This window comes from Pinus tabuliformis, chromosome 5_1 (genome assembly GCF_031772625.1).
Source record: "Pinus tabuliformis cultivar Carrire ecotype Pingquan chromosome 5_1, CPIR1, whole genome shotgun sequence".
NCBI classification, from domain to species: domain Eukaryota; kingdom Viridiplantae; phylum Streptophyta; class Pinopsida; order Pinales; family Pinaceae; genus Pinus; species Pinus tabuliformis.
Window position 1 is genome coordinate 591,895,606 of NC_142305.1, and position 26,981 is coordinate 591,922,586.

At 34.5% G+C, this 26,981-nt stretch overlaps 1 protein-coding gene across 1 annotated transcript; it reads left to right on the top strand.

Moving 5' to 3' along the window:
- The first annotated feature begins 6,015 nt into the window (after positions 1–6,015).
- On the top strand, positions 6,016–8,200 carry LOC149166254 (uncharacterized). Its single transcript, XM_089431312.1, has one exon. The coding sequence runs from the start codon at positions 6,036–6,038 to the stop codon at positions 8,094–8,096; it is 2,061 nt and encodes a 686-aa protein (XP_089287438.1). The 5' UTR covers positions 6,016–6,035; the 3' UTR covers positions 8,097–8,200.
- Positions 8,201–26,981: the final 18,781 nt, after the last annotated feature.

Genomic DNA, 26,981 nt, shown 5'->3' on the forward strand with positions numbered 1-26,981 from the left:
ATGTTGTTACAGGTTTCCGTTACACATTGGATGTTGTTACAGGTTGTTGTTACACATTGGATGTTGTTACAAGATGCTGTTACACTACGCACTGATATAAGAGTCCGTCGTCACGCCAAAAGTGTTGTCACCAGTGATGCCATGACATCCCGAACCACCATTCACTTGATGTTGTTGCGATGAAGATGGAAAATGTGGGTATTGTTCCACATAATAGCTATTGGTAGTAGGGATTGTTTATTTTGGAAGCAACAAGACCCAAGCGGTTGCAATCATAACTAATGTATATTTATTCAGAAATAGGTTGTAACCAATTTTACTTTTTATCAGCATGAGAATCATGAGATTCTCATGACTGATCTATTTTCTAATTTTGGGTTGTAATAACTATAAAGGAACTCGATTTTTCATGTACAAGGACACGGCATATAGAAAAGTACTGTTACTCTGATTTTGTAATTCTAAGTTCATTTTTAATATTAATTAGCATAGTGATGTTGTAACTACTCTTTAGCTGATTGGTTAATTACTTTTTTGTTATTCCTGCGCCCTGCTGAGGAGGAAGGGCCATCATCTTTGGCAGGGATTGCAGTGATATAGGTACTGTACATTCTTGTTTATCCAATTGATTTATGGTTTCTTGTTGTTGTTGTACAAATTGTAGATTACATTTGCTATTGCTTCCATTTATATTATGTTGTTACACTGAGTTAATCAATAGAATGGCAGTAACCAACTAGAGTAGATATTAGTTCCTGTGTGGTGCGCCTTTACTTTGATAGCTGAGAAACGCGATTTAATCTTGTATAGTGTTTTTATGTCTACATGCATGGTTTGATTCCGCAATTTAGATCATCAACATCATTTATTGTTTTCTGCATTTCCTTATTCTTGGTTGGAGTGTATCGGCACAGACAGTGCGAACTCCATTGAAATAGCAATACCTACCCTAGGTTGACAATTAAATGTTGCAGTCTCAGTCAATTAAGATTGATTAAAACAACACTACATAGACTACACAAAATCTTAAAACCTTTAAAGCATTTACCAACCGAAATTAGATGAAACATAACTCACTATGTGAAAGGAACAACGCAAAGAAGGAAAACTTGCACAAGAAATAAAGATCTCTATTCCCTCACCTAACAGCTCTAATTGTCTCTCCTAAAGGCCTTTTATTTCCACCCTTGTGACTACTACTATGTTTGGTGCTGATGGTTCTAGGGCAGGAAGGGATGTTGGGCCAAATGGAAGGGATACTATGGTTTGAGCTGTTGTTTTGAGGTTGGTTTGGACTGGCGTTATGGTCATCATTCTATCCACTTTTTAGTTTTAGTTGATCTCTTTTTAGTAAAGCATTTTCGCTCCCAAGTCTTCAAGTATTCCTCAATATATCCCTTGCATGTGGACATATGTTTGGCATGTCTTTAATGGGAAAAATGTTCTGGTTCAGGGGAAACAACATGGCAATAAAGTGAGTGGAAAGTGTCGCATTGTAGAGAAATTGGTAGAGAAATTAGGAATAACTCTGAAATTTATTACAACCACTGAATGTTGCCATGACTGGAGGGCTATTCTCCTCAAGCAGCTTCTCAATAATAACACGATTTCCTCTTTGATACTACAAATAATATGAGCATTTTTAGGAAGATCAGATTTCGATTGTCTCCTCCTCCTCTCTTTTGAAGATGCCTTCACATCAATTAAAGATTTGCGATATGTGAGATATTTACTGCCAATGTAATTAATCTACTTGATTCTCCCCTTCAATCATTAATCCGATGGGCCATTTGATACCGAAAAATTGGAACGCGGACTCTAAATCTGATATCAGCCTCATTGTTGCAATCATCTACGAGGTACATGGGAATGCTCAATGCTTCCAGCAATGGTAAGGCCTTCAATAATTTGTTCGCAATGGAATTTGACACAATCTAGGACTTTCAATACTTTGTTTGCAATGGAATTCAACACCTTCCAGGAAATTGAATTTGAGGATATCAACGACGACCATGTGGGAATCGATCTCAATAGAATGATCTCTAATATTTCTGTTGTTATATTGTACAAGAATGGTAAATTGGCCTACTAATCGTGGGTGCTGAGTCTGAAAGTGCAGAGGATTTAAGGGCATGGATAACCTATGATGGTGTGAATCACAAGCTTAATGTAAGCTTAACAACTGTTGGTTTTGGAAAACCATTATGGCCTCTGTTATTATCTGTTGGTTTGGAAAAACCCTTTTGGCCTCTCTTATTTTGTGCAAAGAGACGTGAAGGCGAGCAATGGCATGTGCTGGTACAATACCACCTGGGAAAAAAACTTCAAAAGACATGTGAACCCACGGCAACTTTTCCCGTGTTAGATTTTAACTTGAACGACGACAAAAATGGGAGGTGGGGATTGGCTGGGATGAACAATGTTTGCCTCGCCCAACCTCGCAATGAAAACACCTTCAGTGTAATTACAAATTATGTAAATATAAAAGAACCTCAACAATAATTACAATGAATATATGAGCTTAATACTAGTCCTAAATAATATACACCGTAAGGAATAATAATAAGACATATTGTTTCTTTAAATTTAATAAAAATAATGTGACAATGTGAATAACAATTAACCAGTAATAAATAGTAAATAACCTTTTCATTTAAAAAATTACGAGTTAATAAAAGAATTGAAAATAATTCTATTTTCCTTAAGTGAAAATATATGGATACTCAAAACATTAAAAAAATAAATAAAAAAATTAAGGATATTCGGATAAGAAGATGCTATTCTTAGATGCAAAATAATAAAAACAATTATGTCTTTCTTAAATTAAATTTAAAAAAAAAAAATTAATATTCTCAACAATGGCCAAAGGAAAAAATTCAATACATAATTAAAACACGCCTGCATTGTCAGATGAGATAAAAAAAAATTATTTTTAATTGATTGCAATCTAAGCGCAAGCGATAAGGACACTCTAAAAGAACATGAGGAGTGATACTAAAATTCTGTCTTGTCTTAAAAAGAATTACAAGCATATTTTGACAGGAGTATGTCCTCCTCATCTCAGAAGACTTTATATATATAAATATAAGATTAGAAAATGTTTACTTATTTTTAAGTAGGTTAAATTTAAATTAGGGTTAGCTTTAATACTAAAAGGAAAAATGATTTCTGCATTGATAAAATATTGTTATTAAGAATGTGTAAAGTTATAAAGGTTTTAATCTCTTACCAGTGGTTTCCACTCTCAATTTGAATCAATAACTTGATAATTAAATATCAAATTTGATATAAGTTATTTATAATTTTTAAATTAAATAAAATTAATTTCATCCGTATCACCTTTTAAAATAGTTTATTTATATTTTTGTGAATATAAATTTAACTGTAATTTAAATTTGAAAAATGTTTGCTGTCTAAAGCAATGTCTCAACTGCAATTTTATTTTAAAATAAAGATTATTTAAAAACCCTCATCATTTTCAACTGCATTTTGATTTTAAAATAAAGATTATTTAAAAACCCTCATCATTTTCCGCCCGTACGACCTCCTTGTCGGGCCTGGAGTATAATGTTAGGTTAAAAAAAAATATCCGATACATTGAACGTGGTAGGTTAGGTTAAAAATTTTGAAATAATGAATTGCACTAAATTTGTGCGTTGTTTATTTAGTATAAACTTTACTCTGAAATTCCAAACCTATCTTCAATTTAACCACGTTTTCAAGATTATATATCATGTCACTATCAATTTACTGTCCTGAACTCTGGTACTGCCTCTGCTGTCGTGCATACTGGTACTCCATGATTGTCAGTGCTGGCCATACCATGCATGATGATGCCCATCAATTCATTCACATTCACATCCTTCAGTCGACCAAACTAAGACTCTTCATTTATTGGATAATGAGAATTTTAAAACTTTTATCTATTTTTTATATTTCACTTTCACATTCACAAGTTAAGGAGGGCAAAGGTTTTCATTGCTCAATTAAGAACCAATTTTCCCATTAACTTAGGTGTGTAAACAAGTATGGGATTAAGGAATTCAACCGTTCTCATTGCTTAATTAAGAACGAGCTTTCCCTTCAACTTAGGTGTGTAAACAAGTATGGGATTAAGTAATTCAACCGTACTTTCCATGTGCCCTATTTGTGATGTAAAACAAAAATATATCATTGTAGCTAGCATTCCGTGGAGGGCAAAGGTTCTCATTGCTCAATTGGAATTCAACCCTATTTGTGATGTAAAACAAAACTATATCATTGTAGCTAGCATTCCATGGAGGGCAAAGGTTCTCATTGCTCAATTAAGAACCAAATTTAGCATCAACTTACGTGTGAAACAAGACGAGCGAAGGTTCTCATTGCTCAATTAAGAACCAACTTTTGCATCAACTTAGTTGTGAAACAAGACGATGGAAAATGCCTAAAGAGGTTTGGGAAGAACGTGTGTGTTAGGTGTGAAACAAGACGCGCAAAGGTGTGTTAGGTGTGAAACAAGACAAGCAAAGGCTCTCATTGCTGAATTAAGAACCAACTTTTGCATTAACTTAGGTGTGAAACAAGACCATGGAAAAGGCCTAAAGAAGTTTGGGAAAAACCTGTGTGTACATTGTCTTTTCAGCTAGAGGATTGTTGGAAAGTTGGGCCAGCTCATTATCAATTTAAATAAAAAAATGATTAAATTGCAAAAAAACAAAATCCAGGAAACCATAGTCTCATACACTATTTTTAGTCTAAATATTATTTTATTTAATTCTAAAAAAATATGTTACATAAACTATTTTTAGTATCTTAAATATTAAAATCACGTGACAAACAAATTTAAAATCTAAAGTCTAAATCTGGTTAGACTGAGGCGTTTAGATATGGAAGATTAACATTAAAAACAAATCAGAAAGAGTTTAGTAGATTACAACACTACTCGTGAAGAAAACCCCCGTTTGGTCAAATTCGCAGCGGTTAGATGGAAACTGAAAAAGATTGACATATGCATTGGAATTTGCACATTCACGGTATTTGCCAAAAAGAAGCTAATATCACCAGTTAGTTCTTTCCAGAAAGGCTCTTCAATATAACGAAACCATTTGGTTACTTCATTAGGATAACGAAGTGAATTTCCTGAATCCTCCTGTTTTCCTTTGCGCAGGCTATGATGCTATCTACCATGAATGGGATCGCAGTTCTGAGATACCAGGCGCCCACATAAAATCACTATGATGACGAAAACAGGCAGCAGTCATTGCAGATACACATCTTTGAAACAAGAATGGCCACTTACAGGTACTATCCAAACAAGCTTACACAGTTTTTTAATACGGCTGTTGATATGTTACATAGGTTTTACGGGTATGTTCACGTCTGTTTCTTCAGAAACGAATTGTTCGAGTTACGAAATGCAATCTCTCTTGGCTTTTAAAACCACTTTGCATGATCCTCTGGGACGTTTGGGTTCGTGGAATGCTTCATTAAGTTGTTGTGAATGGGAAGGTGTTTCCTGCGACAAACGGACAGGCCAAGTTGTTGCGGTAGATTTGCATAATTGCAATTTGAGCGGTGCCTTCTTTCCTGAAGAACTGGTCGGGCTAAGGGATTTGGAGAGTTTGAATGTCAGCTCCAATAATTTTAAGGGTCAACCTATTCCCCAAGAGCTGGGGCTATTGAAAAATTTGACATACCTCAACCTGTCCACATCAGGATTTGCAGGTACCATTCCATGGCAGCTCGGAAATTTGTGTAGCTTGACAGTACTCGATCTCTCTTCCTCGGAGCTTTCTGTGTTGGCAAGTCACGATCTCTCGTGGCTTACAAATCTCACAGCCTTGAAACACCTTTCCCTTGACAGAGTCGACCTCTCGTCAACCTCATCATCATGGGGACAATCAGTAAGTCGGCTTTCTCACCTCAGAAATCTTTCGATGTCAAACTGCGGACTGACAGGTTCCATTTCCCCTTCCCTGCAAAACCTTACATCCCTACAAATCTTACATCTTGATAGCAACCCATTTCACACTGAATTCCCCAGTTGGTTAGGGAATATGAAGAATTTGGTCTCACTGCAGATGAGCAGTGCAAATGTCAATGGATTTCTTCCATTTGAGAGCCTCTCTCGGCTTCCTTATTTGAAAAGGATTTATTTGGGAAATAATAAAATTATGGGGAATGTTTCTCAGATTTTTCAGGGAAAATGGAAGAAACTAACAATATTCCAGATGCCAAACAATAGTTTGTCCGGTTTTATACCACCTGCTATAGCAAATCTATCATCTCTGATTCAGCTACAACTGCAAAAAAACAGGTTGAATGGAGTGATACCAGAATCATTGGGACACCTCCCATCGCTTACTGTACTAAACTTGGGCTACAACCATTTGACGGGGTCTATCCCTGTATCCCTAGGTTTGTTGTCTAAAGTGACCAACATGAGTTTTACTCACAACGTTTTGAACGGAGCAATCACAGAGGCGCACCTCAGAGGCCTTAACAGCCTGAAATATCTCGACCTGTCGAATAACAAATTAAGCGTCAATATCACCTCCGCGTGGACTCCGCCATTTGATTTAGATGTGTTGATATTAGCTGTTTGTGAAATAAAGCCGGCGTTTCCTGTTTTTCTGAGGACTCAACGCTCTATTACCATCCTGGATCTAACCAATAATAGTATCAATGAAGAAATCCCTTCATGGCTGTGGAATCTTCCCAAGCTCGAGAGGTTGGTCCTATCGTATAATCTGTTGAAAGGGTCAATACCACCTCAATTGTACAACTCGTCGACTTCATTGAAGCAGGTGGAGTTACGAGCGAATCAGTTCCATGGCAGCCTTCCCTATCCACCAAGTTCTGCTGCAGGCTTCCCTGTGGAACTTGATCTGTCAACTAATAATATTACAGGTCCAATCCCCTCAGAAATGTGTTCGATGTTGAAGTCTTCTACTTTTTTGTTCCTAGCATCGAATAAACTGGAGGGGCAGATTCCTGGTTGCATTTGTGAGCAAACAAAGTATCTAGAAGCTCTGGATCTTTCAGACAATAGGCTCTCTGGCAAACTGCCTTCACATTTGGGTAACTGCTCTTCTCTCCAGGTATTGAATGTGGCAAATAATGAATTTCTGGGGCAGATACCAGTGGAACTGGGAAAACTGAACAAACTTCAGGTATTACACATCAATGGCAACATGTTGAGTGGGAAGATTCCCATGTCTCTGCAAAATTGCAAAAACTTAGAAATTTTGGATTTAAGTAGAAACAATCTATCAGGGAAAGTGCCTGAATGGATTGGGGATCTTTCGATGCTCCGCATACTCAATCTCAGGTCAAATAATTTTGAAGGTGAGATACCTATCCAGATTGGGTACCTTCAGAAGCTCCAAATTCTTGATCTGGGAATAAACAATCTGTATGGCTCGATACCACGACAGCTTTCAAACTTATCAACAATGAAGAATGAAGATTTCACAAGGTCTTGGTCCATTGATCTTAGATATGGACAGTACCATACGGATGTGGTTAATTTGATGGTTAAGGGTCAGTACATGGAGTATATTTTTTATGACCTCTGGACTGTCACTTTTATGGATCTGTCAGGAAACAGCCTTACAGGTGACATCCCAAAGGAGATTGGATATCTGAAGGGCCTCCTGATGTTGAATGTATCACATAATCATTTTACAGGACAGATTCCCCAAGAATTAGGCAACATGGTCGATTTAGAAACTTTAGATATGTCATGCAACCAATTGGACGGGAGAATACCTACAACGCTTACAAATCTGAAGTTCCTGAGCTGGTTAAACCTATCAAATAACAATCTATCAGGGAGGATTCCAAATGGGCCGCAATTCAACACATTTGAGGCAAATTCATTCTGGGGTAATCCAGGGCTGTGCGGGCTTCCCCTTGCAACAAGCTGCAGCGAACACACTGGAGAGGTTGATGACGACAGGGACGAGAATGTGCAGTGGTGGGAATCGTGGGAAGTTGGTATAGGATTTGGTTGGGTAACAGGATTTGGAATTGTGATCGGAGCGTTAGTTCTCAGCGGGCGGTGGGGGAGGAAGTATTTTCAGCTCGCTGATTCTTTCATGGCATCTTTTGAATAAAATCACAAAAAGGTAGAAATATTAGAGTAATATTTGTTCAGCTCGCTTATACTTTCATGGCATCTTTTGAATAAAATCACAAAAAGTTAGAAATATTACAGTAATATTTGCCCGGTAAAGCCCTGGGTTTCCGAATTTAATTAATGGACTCTGCTCATACGTCAACAAATGCGTCAGAAATCATCGAATCCATCCCATTGGCGTTACATTATTTTCCGTAATTTTTGTCCTATTTAAAGGACCAGTACTAAATATATGTTTTTTTAATTCATTTAAGAGTAGCCTAATGAGTAGACAAATTAGTCCAGAAAGTAGCGGAAGTTTTAGGATGATTTTTTATTAAAATTTGATCGGAATTTTGGGAAATTTAGGTTTCAGTTGTTAAACTTCAGTGTATTTAGCGGTCAGGGGTTTTTGATTGAGTTGTTTTTAGTGCGATTTTTTGGAAGTTGTTCCAATGGGTTTTTTAGGGCTAATTTCTCTAAAATTTGGTATGAAAGTATTGAAATTACAAGTTTGATGGATAATCCTTGCATAATGGAAATGCCCTAGGGGTTTATGAGAGGGTGTTGAATTTATATATAAAATAAAAAAAACTAGTTTAAATAACACAAATCAAGATTTCACCTTAAATTTTTTGACCAGATTTTGGCACCAAAAAATCCAAAAATCGCACTAAAGACAACTCCATTTTTTATTGTGATGAATCCATTTCCAACCAAAAAAACTATTCAAACACTCCTCAACATCATTCATTTATCTTCTAAAAATCAATTGCCATGCCAACTAAACTTAGACCACTTAGACCTGCTCAAGTCTCTAAATAGTTTGTGCAAATATTCAAGTCTCTAAATAGTTTGTGCAAATATTTAATTCATGAACATAAAAATATTAAATAACTAATTGAAACTAAATTCACTTTTAACTATTTTTTTAAACATGGGAACATGTATCAATGTTTTAAAATTGTCTTTTATTAATATTTTAAAATAATATTAATCTATTTTTTGGGGTTTTTAGTAAAATCAGTGTTTAACTAAGTAAAAGTAGTTTTAAGACATATTCTATATTTAGAATTCACTTCTAATCTATATAATTTATTAATTAGATTTTGAAACCCAAAGACATTTATAATAATAATTATTATTATCCAATTTTAAGGTTACGGCCAAGTTAGATACCAAATTGGTGTATGAGATGACTTTGTTTGTGGGACAAGGGACCTACCTCCACGCAGCTATTTCACTGCTAAGTTTACAAATACAGACATACTCTACCTGCTTTGGTTTTGACCCTGTGACCTCTTAAAAAGAAAACTGCAATAAATATTTTTTTAATTAAATTTGATATATCATTTTTTAAAATAAACTAACTAAAATAATATTTTAAAATAAACTAGCTAAAATAATATGAAATTTCATTTTTTAATCTTTATGTTTGTTTTGGATTTTAAAAAATTTAAGATAATTTATTAATTATATAATAAATATATTTTCAAAATTTTAATTTAATTATCAATAATTAATAAATAAACAACAAAAAATTAACCTTTATAAAATATTTAATTATTTAACTAATATAATTATCTTAATATTATAAAAACTTATTATTTTATTATATAACGTTTTATTTTAAAATTAATTAAAATACTACCATTTTTAAACTTAATTTTCACTAATCAATTATTCTGGAGATGTGGAATGAGCTAATACACTTTTGCATGTCAAGTCAAAATCCAGTTCTTACGTTTCTCCTTAATCTAAGGATTTTGGATTAAGATAGTTAATTATTAATTTCTTAATGTAAGAACAATTTGTATAGTATATATTTTGTAACCCGGGGAGTAAACTCTCCGCAACTTCTTTTCCGTTTTCCCTGTCTTTTTATTTTGGTTCCGCTGATGGTGGGAACAAAGTCAAAACAGTTACCGATGCAAAACCAACAAACCTCACACGAATTTCACTTGAGTGACAAGTCACAAGCTTTCACAATATAGTTGTGTTTTAAGAAGGTGCTTTGAATAGATACATTGTTTTTTGGAAATGGGTTGGTTTCCCAATGAGATTAAATTTAAATAATCTTAGTTTCCCTATAACTTTTTACATGCACATTAAAACTCGAGATTAAACATAAATAATCTTAGATTTCCCCCAACTTTTTAGATGCACATTAAAACTCTTTTCTAAAAATAGCAACTGAAATTCTTTACATATATGTAATAATATTTTAAAGTTAATGCTTCAATGTTTATAACACTTAAATTATTTCTATTAAATTTAAATGCATCTTTTTCTAATAATTTTATACCTATTTTATTTTGATTATTTTACTTTGATTTTTTAATTAGCGGTAGTATTAAAATTATGTTTTTTTTATTATCAGAAAGTTATGGAAATTGTGGCTATATTTTGAAAAAATCTGGCAGGGATTTTTGTAAATCGAAGTAAAAACTCTCAAAATTCATAATTTTAGGTGTTTTAGACGTTTTTGATGGTGCTGAATCCATTTCCACCATAAAAACATGATTCAAACACTGCATCTACAAGATATTTTGAATTTTTTTTGCCCCATTCCAACCATTTTTATCCATCTGGACAATTCCTCCACCTGAGTCCTTTTGATTATATGATTCTAAATAAATTTATTCATTCTTTACAATCCTCTAATAAAATACAATATACTATCAATATGCATGCTTTTTGATAAAAGATATGGTTTTTGATAGTGTTTTTTTTTTAATAAATGAATGATATGGTTATCTGATGGAGTTACCATTGTTACGATGTCTCAATACACTAGAGTTAGTTTGTTTTATTCTAGTTGTAGATTACTTAATTATTTGACAAATCACTACTATTGTTACTACATTTTTGGATGTCCATAATATTATACTAAAATCAAAATTGAAAATATATAGTAAATTACACTTCTTGTAATCTAAATTAGTGTTGGTTTATAGTGTATTCAAAATCTTTTCAACACCTCTCTAATATATTTGTGAAAATCAAGATTATAATTATGTGACTCTACTACTCTATATCATTATTTCCTTCTCTTTTTTTTTTTTTTTTTATTGTTTTACTTTTTTCTTTTTTCAATTTTCTTTTATATATAAAAATACCATTTCCAAATTCTCAATGCAATGTACGATAATCTTAACCTACAACGTTTGGCAATTACCATGGTATAAAGTCTTATATAAACCATAAAATTCAAGATTTAAATTCCCTATAAATCAAGCCTATAACGTTTGGCAATTACCATGGTATAAAGTATTATATAAACCATAAAATTCAAAGTTCAAATCCCCTATAAATCAAGCTAACAAACAAAAGAAAACTCAACCTACAGTATAAAATCCTAAATATTTTTTTGATTCACCCTCTTAAAACAATAAAAAAATTGATATAATTGTTAAAACTTAAAATAAGAAACCTACTTATACTTTTTTTTCTTCATAAAAAAACAAAAACAAAAAAACAAAAAAATGTTATATAGCTCATTTTGGTCAAATATAACAAGACTACTCAATGTTGAAAGGTAAAGCCTACTTAAAGAATAAAATAGAAAACATATTATTCTACAATAATACTTCAATTTAAAATCTTTCCCATTACACTCTTCTCTCAACGACGTTGAAACAACTGCTATTGAAATCGTTCCACTATTGAATAACACAATGTCTCTCACACTTCCAAATTGTGTCAACACCAAGAGGTGGTTGTGACAATGGGACTAATTAAGGCTTGCGGCTGGGGTTTAATTTGGGCGGTAGTTTACTCATTTTCAAGTATTTTTTTAGATATATATTTTTTAATATTTTTTTTTTAATAATTTGGTAGATTTTTATTTTATTTATTTATTTATTATTAGTTTTTATTTTTTATTTTTTAACTTTTTAGTTTTTCAGGAGTTGAATTTATTTAAGCATTAAAAATATATTATAGGTAACAGAAATTTACAATCTCATAAAAAATATTGCTTCATCAAATTCTGACTAAAAGCTTTAAAATATATAACAATAAGAAAACGAAACTAATCTACTAGCTCTCTCTAACCTATGATGGCCTTCCCTTGGCAAATGAAAATGACGAGTAAGGTTTGTGAAGATGGGGGTGGCTCTTTGCGACAATTTCTTCAACTGATAAGGAACAATTTCTATGATGGTTGCGTTAGACATGTTTCTTATTATGTCCCAATCTACCCATATACGTGGGTATGTAACTTTCCATGAAGCGCTGGTTATGGCCACAATTAACCACCCCATTAACTTCAAATTCTTTAATCATCTTTGATGGAAAAATCATTATAAACATGGGTTGATTAGAAGGGTCCCTGATTTTTATGAAGAAAGAAATTGCATGTGATTTCATCCTTTGGCGCATTGTCTTGGATAAATTAGAAGAACCTTTTATTAGATTCGTAAGTTTTCCTACATCAAATATAATCAACATGGCTAGAGGTAAGTTCTACTTTATTCTGCATTAAATTTTAAGGTTACATTTGGTATCAGAGTCATCCCTCATATTATGGGTTTTGATTTGGATATTTTACTCATTTCTTTGTCTAATTTAAATTTTTCTCTCTAGATGGTCTTTTTCCTTTTAGAGATTGCATAACAGAGAAATATCTTCATTAGGTTTCTTTGAAATCTTGATAATTGAGATAATGTGAGCCCATAAATTATGTTAAAATATAGGTGGTTCTAGAGAGAGAAAGAGTGTAGTTAATTATTATGATACGTAGATGACTACACACACACACACACACATATATATATATTTGACCGTTTGAGTTATCTAATGATGAGATGTGGTGACAATTTATCATCTCAAATAGGATAAGATCAAAGGAACCAATGGGTATATGCATTTCATGACAACATGTATCTATTGTGCATATGTGTGGTAGAATTATCACTGACAGTTACGAATTATGCATATATCAGAATTGTAATTGATAGTTAATGGATGCTAGAACATTATTTGAACATGGTATCAAGAAAAATAGATATTTATATGCTTTTCCATGTATCATGACACTCATGCATACTTTGTCTCAAGTTAATTAAATATACCATTATATGAATTTAAGATTCTACTGCGCCATGATGCATCATATGTACATGAATGAACATCATGATATGCATTATTTTTGTGACAAGATCATTCTAATGTTATTTATGCATGTTTATTTCATATATTTTAATCATGTATGATTAAAACTAATGCATTGATATTAGTATTAGCTAATGCATACTGATTTTTAATCGTTTTAATACATTGACGTTAAGATTAGTAAATACATTTCTTTTATTATCCTTGAGGCTATTATATGCTTGTTACATTTAATTGGCTCGGAGAGTAGCCAAAACATCTTAAGTCAATGATAATGTATAAATCACATATTGGATGCAAGTGATTATGTTAATAAATAGTGTCAAAGTTGCAATTAAATCATGAACATGATATGTCTTGGCCCCATAGGGAGGAAATCATAATTCATGAATTAATTAGAATCTGATGATAAATTAGGCGTCAAATTAGAGATGATTCTAAATGCTCATAAGTAATGGGTCATCTCCCTATTGATGTGATATCTGTCAGTTGCATTATAAATTTATTGAGCAAATAAATTTTCTTATTGTAATCTCTTCCCACAGGAGGATTATGCTGACATATTGTTTTGCTTTTAATATTATTAATGTGGGTTAATAATCTAAATTATTGTCATATTTGAATCATAACATTTTTGTTTAATTGTGTAGCTATTTCATCTACAATATTTGTAATGAATCATCTTCTGTTCCAACGTTAACAAATGAAATGACACCCCATGAGGATCAAGTTTTCAATGAACCTATTATTATTCAAATACCATAAAATGTGGGTGAAGAGATAGGATTGAGAAGATCCTTGAGAATAAGGTTTCTTCTAATTAGGTTGTCTACCTACAAGAGTTTAGCCAAGACATTGGAATTGAGGAATATCGAATCTCATTTTCACAAGCCATGACTGAAGGAAACTTCAAGCTCTAGCACAATGCTAAGTTAGAAGAGTTGGATTCAATGGCTAAGAATTATGTCTAGGATTGAGTTGAATTGCCTAAGGAAACCAAACCCATTGGTTGTAAATGGGTCTACAAAACCAAAAAGGACTCATCTAGCAATATAGAATGGGTATTGATCAAGTGCTCAAAAAATAACTCAAAATTCAAGTTGTCAGATTGGTGTGGAACCTAAACGGCCATGTAGTGATCATCATTCTGAATCTGGTGCAACTCGTCTCACGGGAAACAGACTCTACATGAATCCAGAAACGAGTTCTGTTCATTTTCCCAAACAGACGAATTAAAAAAAAAGGACAACCCAGTCAGTAGTTTGTACTGATGACGTGGCACTGACTGGGCAAGGTATGTGGATGTTGACTTGGTCAACAAGCTCCTTGGCGAATCACCAAGTGACAAGTGGCATTCATCTATTGGTTGAAATTATCTGGTTTTGATTGGTTGGTGGGGTGGCCAACCACGGGCTAACATAAAGCCCAGCCTGAGGCCACCACGTGGCAGCCCAAGAGGCCACCAAAAACTTGTTTATAGTCTAGGCAGAGGCAGCGGGGGTCGAACCCGCGACCTCCCAACGATAATACATAGCCGTTACCATCGCACCATATCCATTGTCCCTTAACCCTTATGATCGCATATTCTATTTGAAATTTGTTGGCGTGAAGTTCTGAGAACGGGCCAGCTCGTAAGGGGCCAACCATAGTTATATAACCGCCCATGTGATCACTGCGGAGGGGGAGTGGGGGCCCGGCCGGCGGGGAAGGGTCGTTGGCCTTAGCCTCGGGCACGTGGCCTCAATTTTCGAACCTTCGCAGACATTTTAATTGTCCGACAATTTCACCCGGTTTTAGGTGAAATTGTCGCTTAGCGCACTTTGTGGGAGAAATTGTAGGATGACGCCATATTTTGGGGAATTTGCGGTGTGATTAGCATAATATTGGGAAAGGCCATAACTTCTTTAGTTTTTTACCAAATCAGGAACAAAAAGAGGCTACACAGGCATTTTTGGGCATTTTGGAGCCATTGGAACATGTTTCAGAGCATTTTGAGCATTGTAAACTGATGTATTCACATTTTTGAGCATAATAGAGAGGGCCAAGCCATTAAAAGCTGGACCAAGGAGACGTAGCCTAGGAGGGGTGAACTCCTTCATCATGTGTTGCTGTGATATTATTTATGGTGATGTTTATGTCTGTCATTTGCTATTGTTCAGTCATTTGTTTATGTTAATTTGCACATAAAAATTACATAAAAACACTCAAAACCCCATGTTTAAACTTACAAACAATTACACAATTCCTCAAGCATATTTAATATAATCTAAAAAGGAATTTTAGCACAAAAAAACTAATTTTCTTAATCAGATCAGGTATATAGCCAAACTTGCGGCCAAAGGATTCACTTATAAATAAAGTATTAATTACCCTAAGACCTTTGATCTAATTTCTACAAAAGACTCACTTTGGATAATCATGGCATTAGTGGCTCATTTTGATTTAGAGCTACAAAAATTGGATGTGAAGACAACTTTCTTCAATGGGGATCTAGAGGAAGAGGTATACATGAGTCAGCATAAGGTTTCTCTTCAAATAAATAAAAAAATGGTTTATAAACTAAAAAAATCCATATATTGGCTAAAACAAGCTCATGCCAATGTTATTTAAAATTTCATAGTGTCATCTCTTCATTTCATTTTATGAAGAACAATGTGGTGTTGAGCAGGTTGACATTTTTTGTCATTGATTTTAGGTCCAGTCATTAGTATCTTGTCTAGTTATTGATGTTAGGTTGAACACAAGTTCAAGGAGAGCTTGTTGATGTTTTTATTGAGGTGTGTTTGTGTTTTCTAACTACTAGATGCTTATCCTAATAACCTATTTTTGAATGCATTTTGTCTGTGGGTAACTTGTTCAAAATCGCATAAAAAATTCTTGATTGGATAGCTCTTTTAGAGACCTTTATAATGGTATATGGCAGTTGGTAAAACTCCCAAGGAATGAGGAGAAAGGGTGGTTTGATGTGAAGGGATGTTTAACAGGTAGATAAGGATTCAAGGAATTCGGGAATCCTGGCCATCCAAGGTGCAACCAAGTTGCCACTTGGAAGAAAGATGCAGATGCCAGATTCATCTGGACTTATCTGGGAAGCGCTATTGTATTCTAGAGTTCATGAATTTAGGCCTTCATGTATCTAATACTACCACAATTGTTAAGAATATCTGGATATCCAGACTTACCTAGAAGCATAAGAGATATCAATGCGTTCATGTCTTTTGGGCTTACATTGCTATCTAGATCCATATTCAATTAAAAGGCATATACATCACAGTTCAATATTGGTCTTGGTTCCACACTAGAAGGTGTATTTCGGTATTTGGGCCTATTGGAGGTATAACAAAGAAACACTTAAGAAATTCATTAGATATCATTTTTTTCTAGGCAAGTGGTGATGTGGCAATCATGTGGCAGAGATGATAGGTTGCAGACTATTATTAGCTAGCTCAGGTGACTTGGAAGTTGAGTTGGCTTAATGATGTGTCCACAAAAGGATATATCTGAGTATCTAGGCCTCCAGGCATGTAGCATATATGCCATTTTCCAAATCACCTGGATCTGGATTTCTCCAAAAACAAACAGGAAATGAATACAACATAGGTGGCAACGTGAGTTGGAAGAAATGTGTTGATAGGTGGCAATGACATATCAAAGTGATGATGTGGCACTCTATGATCGTGACACATGGTAGGAATATTTGGCCTTTTTGGGTGGCCAAGTGACTTGTTTTTTACTGACACATGGTGGTGATGTGGTAGAAAGATGAGGTGGTAGAACCTCTAGATTCACACTAGTGAGAAATTTTGTAAGGTTGAGCAATTTTAAATAAGTTGGAAAAAGGATGTGGCACCATGCTAGGTTGGGGGCACATATGAAAAATCTGGGGGCCCTCCCCCTCGTTAAAACTCGAAAAAGTTGGGGGGGGGCACAGGGGGGGAAAAGTACATTCTTTGTTGTCAGATCAGGAAAAGCTATGGATTTTTCTTGCCATGATCGGATGAGATAATGATGAGTTAAGTTGCATATGTGAACATTTTTGAACACTCCCCTCATTCGTTAATTTTCGAGTAGGTAAGGGGGCCTCGAGATGTGTTTTCAGCTATAGATATCCATCGAAACATTTGGAGCGTTGTGGAAGGATCTTTACGTTTAGCCATTGGATGAAATGCACTGGTTGAAGAACCTTATGTTCTAAGAACGTGGTTCAAGAATATGGTTATATTCATCTAGGAGCTATACTACAAGGGCTATGAGTCAGAAATTTGGTGTTCGAGTGCCAAATCCCATTGAAATTTAAAACCTGCAAGAGATGAAATTAAAATAGAAAAACCCATTAAAAGAAGATGGAACATGATAAAATTAATCTTCCCATGCATAACTAAGAGAAGAAGTTGCTATAAACGTAGAGATGAATAAGCAACTCAATCTAGATATAGAGAAGAAAATGGAATCGCATGCAATTGTTAACGATTGCAAGCCAAAAGTTGATGTAATTGAATTTGTGAATTAACGGGAATATCAGTTGATGCATAAGACATTAGGGATATTTAAGAATTAATTATTTGTTTAGAAATATTTTAATCGCAGTGGATCTGAGTTTGAAAATGAATGAAAAAAAAAATTGAGTCCCTGTTAGGTCCCTATAATAGTAGTGATTAGCCCATTACTATTGTATTTGTACCCCTTATTAATATTTTTGTGCCCCTATTGTCCCCATATTGTTATTACTGTGCCCCATAGAATCCCTCTATTGTTATTCTTGTGGCTTTATATTATTACTGTTAGGTCAGTTGGGTTATATTATGACTCCTTAGACTCTATATATAGAAAGGAGGTTTTGTCATTTGAATCATCCAAGAATTGTTTATTTATGTAACGTAAAGGAGGTTTCCCCCTCGAAGAGACTGAATTCTAAGGCGTTGATCTATCCATTCTCTCTTTTTGAGCTGGTTTCATAACATTCGGTATCAGAGCTTTGGATTCTAGGGTTTCACTGCTCCAAATAGGTGATCGTGGCATTTTCGCTATAGATTTTTTTCTGCGACGTTTCAGAAGTTAAAAAAAAACCCATTTGAGAATAAATCGCACTGAACCTCGTGTCTGAATTTCAGAGCTTTTTGTGCTATATTTGCTGAGATATGATCTGAGGAAATTGTTTTTTTGCAGACTCCTGAATTACATTCCAAACAGGTGACTTGGGGAAAATCGTCATAACTTTCTCTCTGGGCATCGGATTGAAATTTTGTAAGAGGGTACAGAAAGAGGAGAAACTGTAGTTTCTTGTATATATTTTCACAGAAAAAGGTCGAAACAGTGACTCGTGGAACGTTTTACAAGTTCGCTCTACTGAACTAGTCTATAATTAGGTCACTATGGGAGATTTGGCATAACTCTTCCTTGGAGAATCCAATTTGGATCACACTGGTGGCATTGGAAAGAGGACATGGAGGACTACTATATATCACAATTTCAGAGCTGGATGATCCGAAATTATAGAGATACATTAGAGGCAATATCGAGCTCCTACAAAGTGAAAAAAGGTGTGTAAATTTTTTTCTTAAGCTTGGTTTGAAAAATTATTTTGAAGAATTCAAAGGGCATAGTAGAGCATGATTATCGGTAACTGATGCCCCGAGGAAAGAAAATGCAAACACCTAGTAAGCAACCTGAAAGCCGTAGCATGACTCATGAAGGAGAAGAAGAAATGCTACATGATATATCAAAATTACAAGACCAAGTGCAACAAATGTCACTCTCACAAAAGCTAACAGAAGCTAAGATAAATGGCGTGGAATCCAAGATAAAGGGAATGGAAGCTAAGATGAATGGCATGGAAGCTAAGATGGATGATTTGAAGAAAGATTTGAAGACATGCATGGAAGATTTGAAGACAGATTTGACAAAGTTTCTACAAGAAATGTTTACTAATGTTGAAAGGGTAGTAAAGGAAACTCATGATGAGAACAAAAGAAATGTTAATCATGATTTCATAGACTCTAATGTTGGACTGAAGGCCCACCATATTCCAAAAATCGATATGAGGAAGTTTGATGGCAAGGATCCCTCAACATGGATATTACAAATGGAACAATTCTTCAATCTCAATAATGTGCAAAACACACAAAAGGTACGTATTGCAACTTTACATTTGGAACCAAATCAGTTTGTATGGTATCAATGGCTTTGCTCTGGTAAACAAATTATCACTTGGGCAATTTTTACGAAAGAATTGACAGCACATTATGAGGATACAAAAAGCAACACTTTTTTTAGACAATTGATAAGTCTCAAACAAAAGGGTTCAATAATGGAGCACATTGAGGAGTTCCAAAAATCGAACATAAGGGTAAAAAATATTCCAGAGGAGCATAGGATTGATGTGTTCATAGGGACTTTAAAGGATAATATCCAACATGACGTTCGCCTTTGGGAACCTGATTCATTAGAGAAGGCATTCAGGTTAGCAAGAAAAATGGAAAGAAAAATTATGGCAACCAGGAAGCATACCACTCACAACTATAAAGATGGAACGTGTTGTTGCCCCTAATCTTCTACAACCTATAAGGTTGACACCACAACAATTGGAAGAAAAAAGAGCAAAAGGGATTTGTTATAGTTGTGATAGTAAATACACTAAAGGTCATAAGTGTGCTGAGAAGAAATTATTCTACATCGATTGTGAAGAGGAAGAAGAAAAGGAGCAAGAAATGTCAAAAGAAGAGGATATACTCCAGGAACAAAGCCTAGATAAAGAAGAAATGAATCCGACCATATTTTGTAATGCATTGGCTGGAATTACCACTCCTCAAACCATCAAGATAGAAGGACAAATCAAGAAGAAAAAGGTAATAGTGTTGATTGATTCAGGAAGTACCCACAAATTTATTCATTGTAAGATAGCAAAAGAATTGAATTGCTTCCTATATCCAGCACCAGAGTGTCAAGTGATGGTTGCAAATGGAGGAACGATAAATTGCTCTGGAAAGTGCCATAATATCAAGCTATCCATGGGAGAATATGTATTGAATAGCCCAATGCTTTCCATTCCAATGGGAGGTGCTGATGTTGTACTAAGAGTCCAATGGCTACAATCCTTGGGTACAATAGCTTTTAATTTTCAAGAACTTTTCATGAAATTTTTGTGGAAGGAAAGGAAGTTGAATTAAGGGGTATTGCAGAGAAACCGAGAAAGATAATCAGCTCTAACGGTATGACAAAGCTTCTAAAAAAGGAACAAAGAGGTCTAATTGCACATTTATGTTTGCTAGATGTTTCCACATTGGAATCATCTATTTCTACAGATCTCCAAAAAGTTTTGGATAATCATTCCAAGGTATTTGAGACTCCCAAAGGTCTCCCACCTATTCGTGATCATGATCATGCTATTCATTTGATTCCAGGAAGTGTTCCTCCAAACATCAGGGCGTACAGATATCCCTATGCCCAAAAGAGTGAAATTGAACGTATGGTTGCAGAAATGCTAGAGGCGGGTATAATTCAACCTAGTCAAAGTTCTTTCTCTGCTCCAGTAGTATTGGTGCACAAGAAGGATGGATCATGGTGCATGTGTTCGGATTATAGGGAGCTCAACAAGCTCACTATTAAAGATAAGTTTCCCATTCCTGTCATTGATGAATTATTGGATGAATTGCATGGATCAATTTACTTCACCAAGTTGGATCTTCGTTCAGGATATCATCAAATCAGAATGAAGATTGAAGACATTCCGAAAACAACATTTAGAACTCATGAGGGTCATTATGAATTTTTGGTCATGCCTTTTGGCCTTACCAATGCACCTTCTACATTTCAAGGTTTGATGAATTCCATTTTTAAACCCTTCCTTAGAAAATTTGTGTTAGTATTTTTTGATGATATACTAATCTACATCAAGTCTTGGAAGGATCATGTTGAACATGTTGATAGGGTGCTACAATTATTGGAGGAGAAACAATTATATGCAAAAAGATCCAAATGTTTCTTTGGAGTACAAGAGGTGGAATATCTGGGTCATATTGTATCTCATGAAGGAGTTAAGGTAGACCCTAGCAAAATTAAAGCCATTAAGGAATGGAAAATCCCCACATCCATAAAGCATCTGTGAGGATTTCTCAGGTTGAAAAGGTATTATCCGAAGTTTGTTAAGAATTATGGGAGAATAGCAACACCTCTAACAATATTATTGAAGAAAGATGCATTTTCATGGACTCCAGAAGCAACAAAGGCCTTCGAACATCTTAAAGAGGCAATGTGCCAAGCATTGGTCTTAGCTACACCGGACTTCAAAAAAACCTTTATTGTGGAATGTGATGCTTCAGGAAATGGAATTGGTGCTGTTTTAATGCAAGATGAAAGACCCATTGCTTTTGAAATTCGTCCAATCAAGGGAATTTTTTTACAAAAAGGTATTTATGAGAAGGAAATGTTGACAATACTCCATGCACTTAAGAAATGGCGACCCTACCTAATGGGAAGACACTTCAAGGTAAAAACAGATCATGATAGCCTTAAACACTTTTTAGAACAAAGATTATCCTCTGAAGAGCAACAAAAGTGGGTCACAAAGATGTTGGGTTATGACTTTGAAATCATCTACAAAGGATGAGGATGTGGAAGCATTGTTGTGCGCCATTTCTATTATCCAACCAGATTGAATAAACGAAGCAAGGGAGGAATGGAAGAATAATGAAGAAGTGTGGGCACTTATTCTAAAGTTACAACAAGATTCCAGTACATCTGATACATTTAGCTGGCAAAATGATTCGTTATGGTACAAAGATCGCTTATACTTCTGTAAGAATTCCCAACTAAAACAAAAGATTCTTATGGAATTGCACACTTCTCCCTTAGGAGGGCACTCAGGATTTTTAAAAAATTACCACAGGGTTAAGAAGGAATTTTTTTGGGATGGCCTTAAATCAGATATTCAAAAGTTTGTGACGGAATGTTTGGTTTGCCAACACAATAAAGTTGAAACAATTAAGACACCGGGTCTATTACAACCTTTATCCATTCCAACCCAACGTTGGGAGGAGGTTTCAATGGATTTTATCACAGGTTTACCCAAGTCTGAGGGAAAGAGTGTCATCATGGTGGTAGTTGACAGATTTACCAAGTATGCACACTTTTGTGCATTATCACATCCATTTAAAGCTAGTACAGTTTCTACTGCATTTATGGAGACAATTCAAAAGCTACATGGAAACCCAAAGATTATTGTAAGTGACAGAGATCCCATTTTCACTGGAATTTTTGGACAGAATTATTTTCTTGTCTTGGTACTCAGTTAGCTCATAGCTCATCTTATCATCCTCAATCTGATGGGAAAACTGAGATAGTAAACAAATGTTTGGAAGGATATCTTCGTTGCTTTGTATCTGATAAACAGACACAATGGGTCAAATGGTTGCCTCTCGCTGAATGGTGGTATAAAACTTCCTTCCATACAACAACAAAAATGACCCCATTTATGGAACTTTATGGATATCAGCCACTATCCATCACATCATATTTAAGAGAAAATTCTAAGGTTCAAGCAGTGGAACATCACATCGAACATCAACAACAAGTCCTCCAACTCTTAAAGGATAACCTTGTGTTGGCACAGAATAGAATGAAACAACAGGCAGATCAACATTGCAGTGAAAGAAGTTTTGATGTAGGTGATTGGGTATTCCTACGGCTACAACCATATAAGTAAATGTCCCTCAAGCAAGCTAAGAAGGATAATAAATTATCACCAAAGTATTATGGTCCGTACAACGTGTTGCAAAAGATTGGTACTATGGCTTACAAATTGGAGCTTCCTGCAACTACTCGATTGCACCCAGTTTTCCATGTTTCATGTTTAAAGAAGGTTATAGGCAACAAGCTCCCAATTCAAACAATATTGCCAGAACTTGAAGGAAAAAATTATTGGAACCGGAAGTAGTCACAGAAACAAGAACTCGACAGCTACGAAATTGATCAATTTCGGAGTATCCTATCAAGTGGAAGAACTTATCCGCTGAAGATTCCACATGGGAGGATGAAAATTTTATACAGAAGCATCCAGAACTACTCAAGCGTTGAGGACAACACTTTTTTGAAGGAGAGGGGCATGTTAGGTCCCTATAATACTAGTGATTACTCCATTACTATTGTAGTTGTACCCCTTATTAATATTGTTGTGCCCCTATTGTCCCCATATTGTTATTACTGTGCCCCATAGAATCCCTCTATTGTTATTTTTGTGGCTTTATATTATTATTGTTAGGTCGGTTGGGTTATATTATGACTCCTTAGACTCCTATATATAGAAAGGAGGTTTTGTCATTTGAATAATCCAAGAATTGTTTATTTATGTAATGTAAAGGAGGTTGCCCCCTCGAAAAGGCTGAATTCTAAGGCGTTGATCTATCCATTCTCTCTTTTTGAGCTGGTTTCATAACAATGCCTCCAATAGGTTGGTTCCTACAAATATTGGGAGTTGGTGCTTCTAGTAAGGGAGCTGGAGGTTCCTGCAGGTTAGTGCCTACATAATTTGATGTAATGAGAATTTGGAGCTCAAATTTACATCATAATAAAAACGAATATGTGGTTTTCTCTCGTATGGGTTTCCATGTTAATTCCTGTCTTCAACATCTTATGTGAATGGTGCATTTTTGTTTTGTTGATTGCATTTGATTGATCAAATAATTGTATAATTTTGTTTCACAACCCTCTCAATATTAATTTTATTCCCAACAATTGGTATCATATCAAGTTCCTTCAAAAACAATTTATAGATGTAAGGTAGATATGTAGGGAATCATGGGCAACCATGATGTATTATTCTCAAATAGAGCACCAATCTTTGATGGAGAAAATTACGCATTCTTTAAGATAAGAAGGGAAGCCTACCTAATGTCTCATGGTGTTAATGTATAGACATCTATTGAAGTTGGATACACTATTCCAACAACTTGGGGAACTATATATAGATGAAAGAAGGGCCTGTTCAAACAATGAAAGGCTAGGAATGCAATCTTGTTCAATCTTAATCAATTTGAACTAGTTGTAACATCCCTCCAAAATTACTCCGAAATTAATTAAGAATTTATAGGAATTACACAATATATTTTTTTTCTTTTTTTTTACCCAACATGTATTGATTATCAAATTAACTGGATGACTCTTAAAATTATGTTCGTAGAGATATCACTCTTTTTTCCCCATTCTTTTGCTTCCTTCACAAATAAGCATATAATATAACAACTACACTTTAAGTTTGGTTTGGGACCCCACTTGGCTAGGCACAGTAACGAAGTTTGTCATATATATATATATATATATATATATATATATAGATATATATTCTATATAGATATTATTCTTAATGATTTGTTTAAAGCTTCAGGCTATGGTCTATGCTAGAAATATGGTCTAGCTAACCTAGGTCCATCATAACACAAGGACATTGTTTTTATTTTGTTATGTTTCCTTGTCTCATATCATGACTCTTGTGACATTATATTAACATTGAACCAAACATTATATAACTCAAATCTTATAACATAATTTCATATTGTATGCATGGGGTGTCATCTGACTTGTTTTCCAAAGTGTGCATGTTATGAAATTTTATAAGGTTTCCTCCTTAATGTAATCTCTCCCCCTGTTATAACTCATACATATGTTAATTGAGAAATGAAATTTTTAGGCTTTGGGCCTTTGTGGAACCATTGAAAACATGGAGGCCATGTGTATATGGCTCATGTGATTTCAATATGTGGACAAGGGGCCTGCATTATTTGAATAAATCCTAGACAGGTGTTAGCATCCTGTAATGGCAATTGATTTGAGGATAATTAATAGTGCACATTAAATTGCTTTCGTTAGGGTAACTAACTACCCTCAAACCCTTCGTTATTTCAACCTTAGTTTCACTTGCATAGGCTGAGACTTGAGCTCTACAACCACAAGATTTACTACAAAGGGTTAGCATTTTCCTTGTGGTTTTGAAGATTTTACACACTGATCCTATTATCTTTCTCCATATGCCGACGATAATGGATATGAATTGACAATCATTACAGGGTGTAAACACCAGGGCTTTTAACTCAACTTCTCTTGTATTTATTTTACAATATTCCTCCTTAATAAGACTCTATGCATCTTTTACAATAATTTACATGAATTGCCACTACTAATTTACTTGATTATTAGTGTAATGGAAGGTTAGACCCTTGTCTTTTGGTGGTTTTGAAGTGGCTACAATCCATTGCAAGTTTTATGGCACCGACATATTATTCCTAGAGGCTTTTTTGGTTTTAATCATCTTTCTTAAGATACCCTCTCTAAAATTTTAAACCCCAACTTTGTCTCATCCAAAGTTGGTTCCTTTTTACTAATCATGGTTAACAAAATGTGTTTCCACCTCCATAGGGTATGGCCACGATGGCTTCACTCATCTTCTTCGAAGGTAAACATATGAATTGCCAAAATATTTTTTTTATTATAGTCTTGCATGAATATTACAAGCCCTCTAAGACTGGATTAAAGGTTTGGTAATTGTTATGTGCAAGTTATTTATTGACTGCAATTGGGTCTTTTCTCTTAGGCACTTTGAGCTAATTTTCATTCCAAATTATTTATTTTGAATAAAAATCTACATGTACTCATTATAATTATTCTCTTACAGGTTTATAATCCATTCTAGGACTTCTTCTTGTCTATGGCAGCACAAAATTGTTTATAATTATGGTTTTAGCCTTAACTTGGCAAGTGTTTCAAGTATAATTTTATTTAATGTTTTTTAAGACTCTTTCAGGCTGAGAGCCACCGTAGACATAACTCTAATATTTATAAATGTTCTTTTATTAAGCGTTTTCACCCCTTTGATAATTCACAACTTGTATTCCATTATATGGCTTATGGCAGAATCCTGTTGGGCTGGAATTAGATTCGTATCTCTTGGTTTAAAAAGAAAAAAAATTGTATATCTCCTTTTGAGTTTTCTCATGCTATTATGTTCAAAATCATGGATTTTGTGCCCTTAATAGCTCTATTCTCCTTTTCGTTCACTATGCATGAGTAAAATGCTAGTTCTTTATGTTATTGTTTACAAATATCATGGCAATTCTATAATGTTTATGATATTATTATTTTCTTTATTTAGTATGCATGCATATATAATATATTGCACCACAACTTATATACTGTATTGAAAATAATCCTATGTTAGCTTTGTGGTTATTATTTTAATTTAATAAACCCAGAACTAGACTAGAGGCCTGGTGGACTCCTGTTATGGGGGACCGCCAAAGTTTCTTCTTAGGCCCTATCATTCCTTTTTCTGAGGATTTCTTGTCCTTTGGCCAATTGATGAGGTTCCTTTCCTTTTCATGGTTTGCAACAACTAACTTGGGCATAAATTTCTACTTTTACTTCAATTATATTATTTAATGTTTCTGACAATTCTATTTTGCTGCCATATATATATATATGATCTGAAAATGGGGCACTTAGGCTTCTTGTCTAGTTTACAAGAACCTCTCCCACTTCCAAAGCTTATATATTCACAAGTCACAAATGATTAACCAATGCGGAAGTAAATATGCTTGAAAATAGGTGCATGCTTGTTTTTATTTTAAACTGTTTATGTGCTTTAAAATCTGTTATTTGTTTTGATATGTAAATACATGTAACAGTGGAACAGTACAACAAATAACCAACAAATAAGACAACGATTTAATATGGAGTTCACCCAAAGCTCTTGGGCTACATCTCCTTGAGCTCTAGACAACTC

Coding starts and splice junctions, on each gene's coding strand:
- LOC149166254 (XM_089431312.1), top strand. CDS start 6,036: ATGAAGAATTTGGTCTCACTGCAGATGAGCAGTGCAAATGTCAATGGA.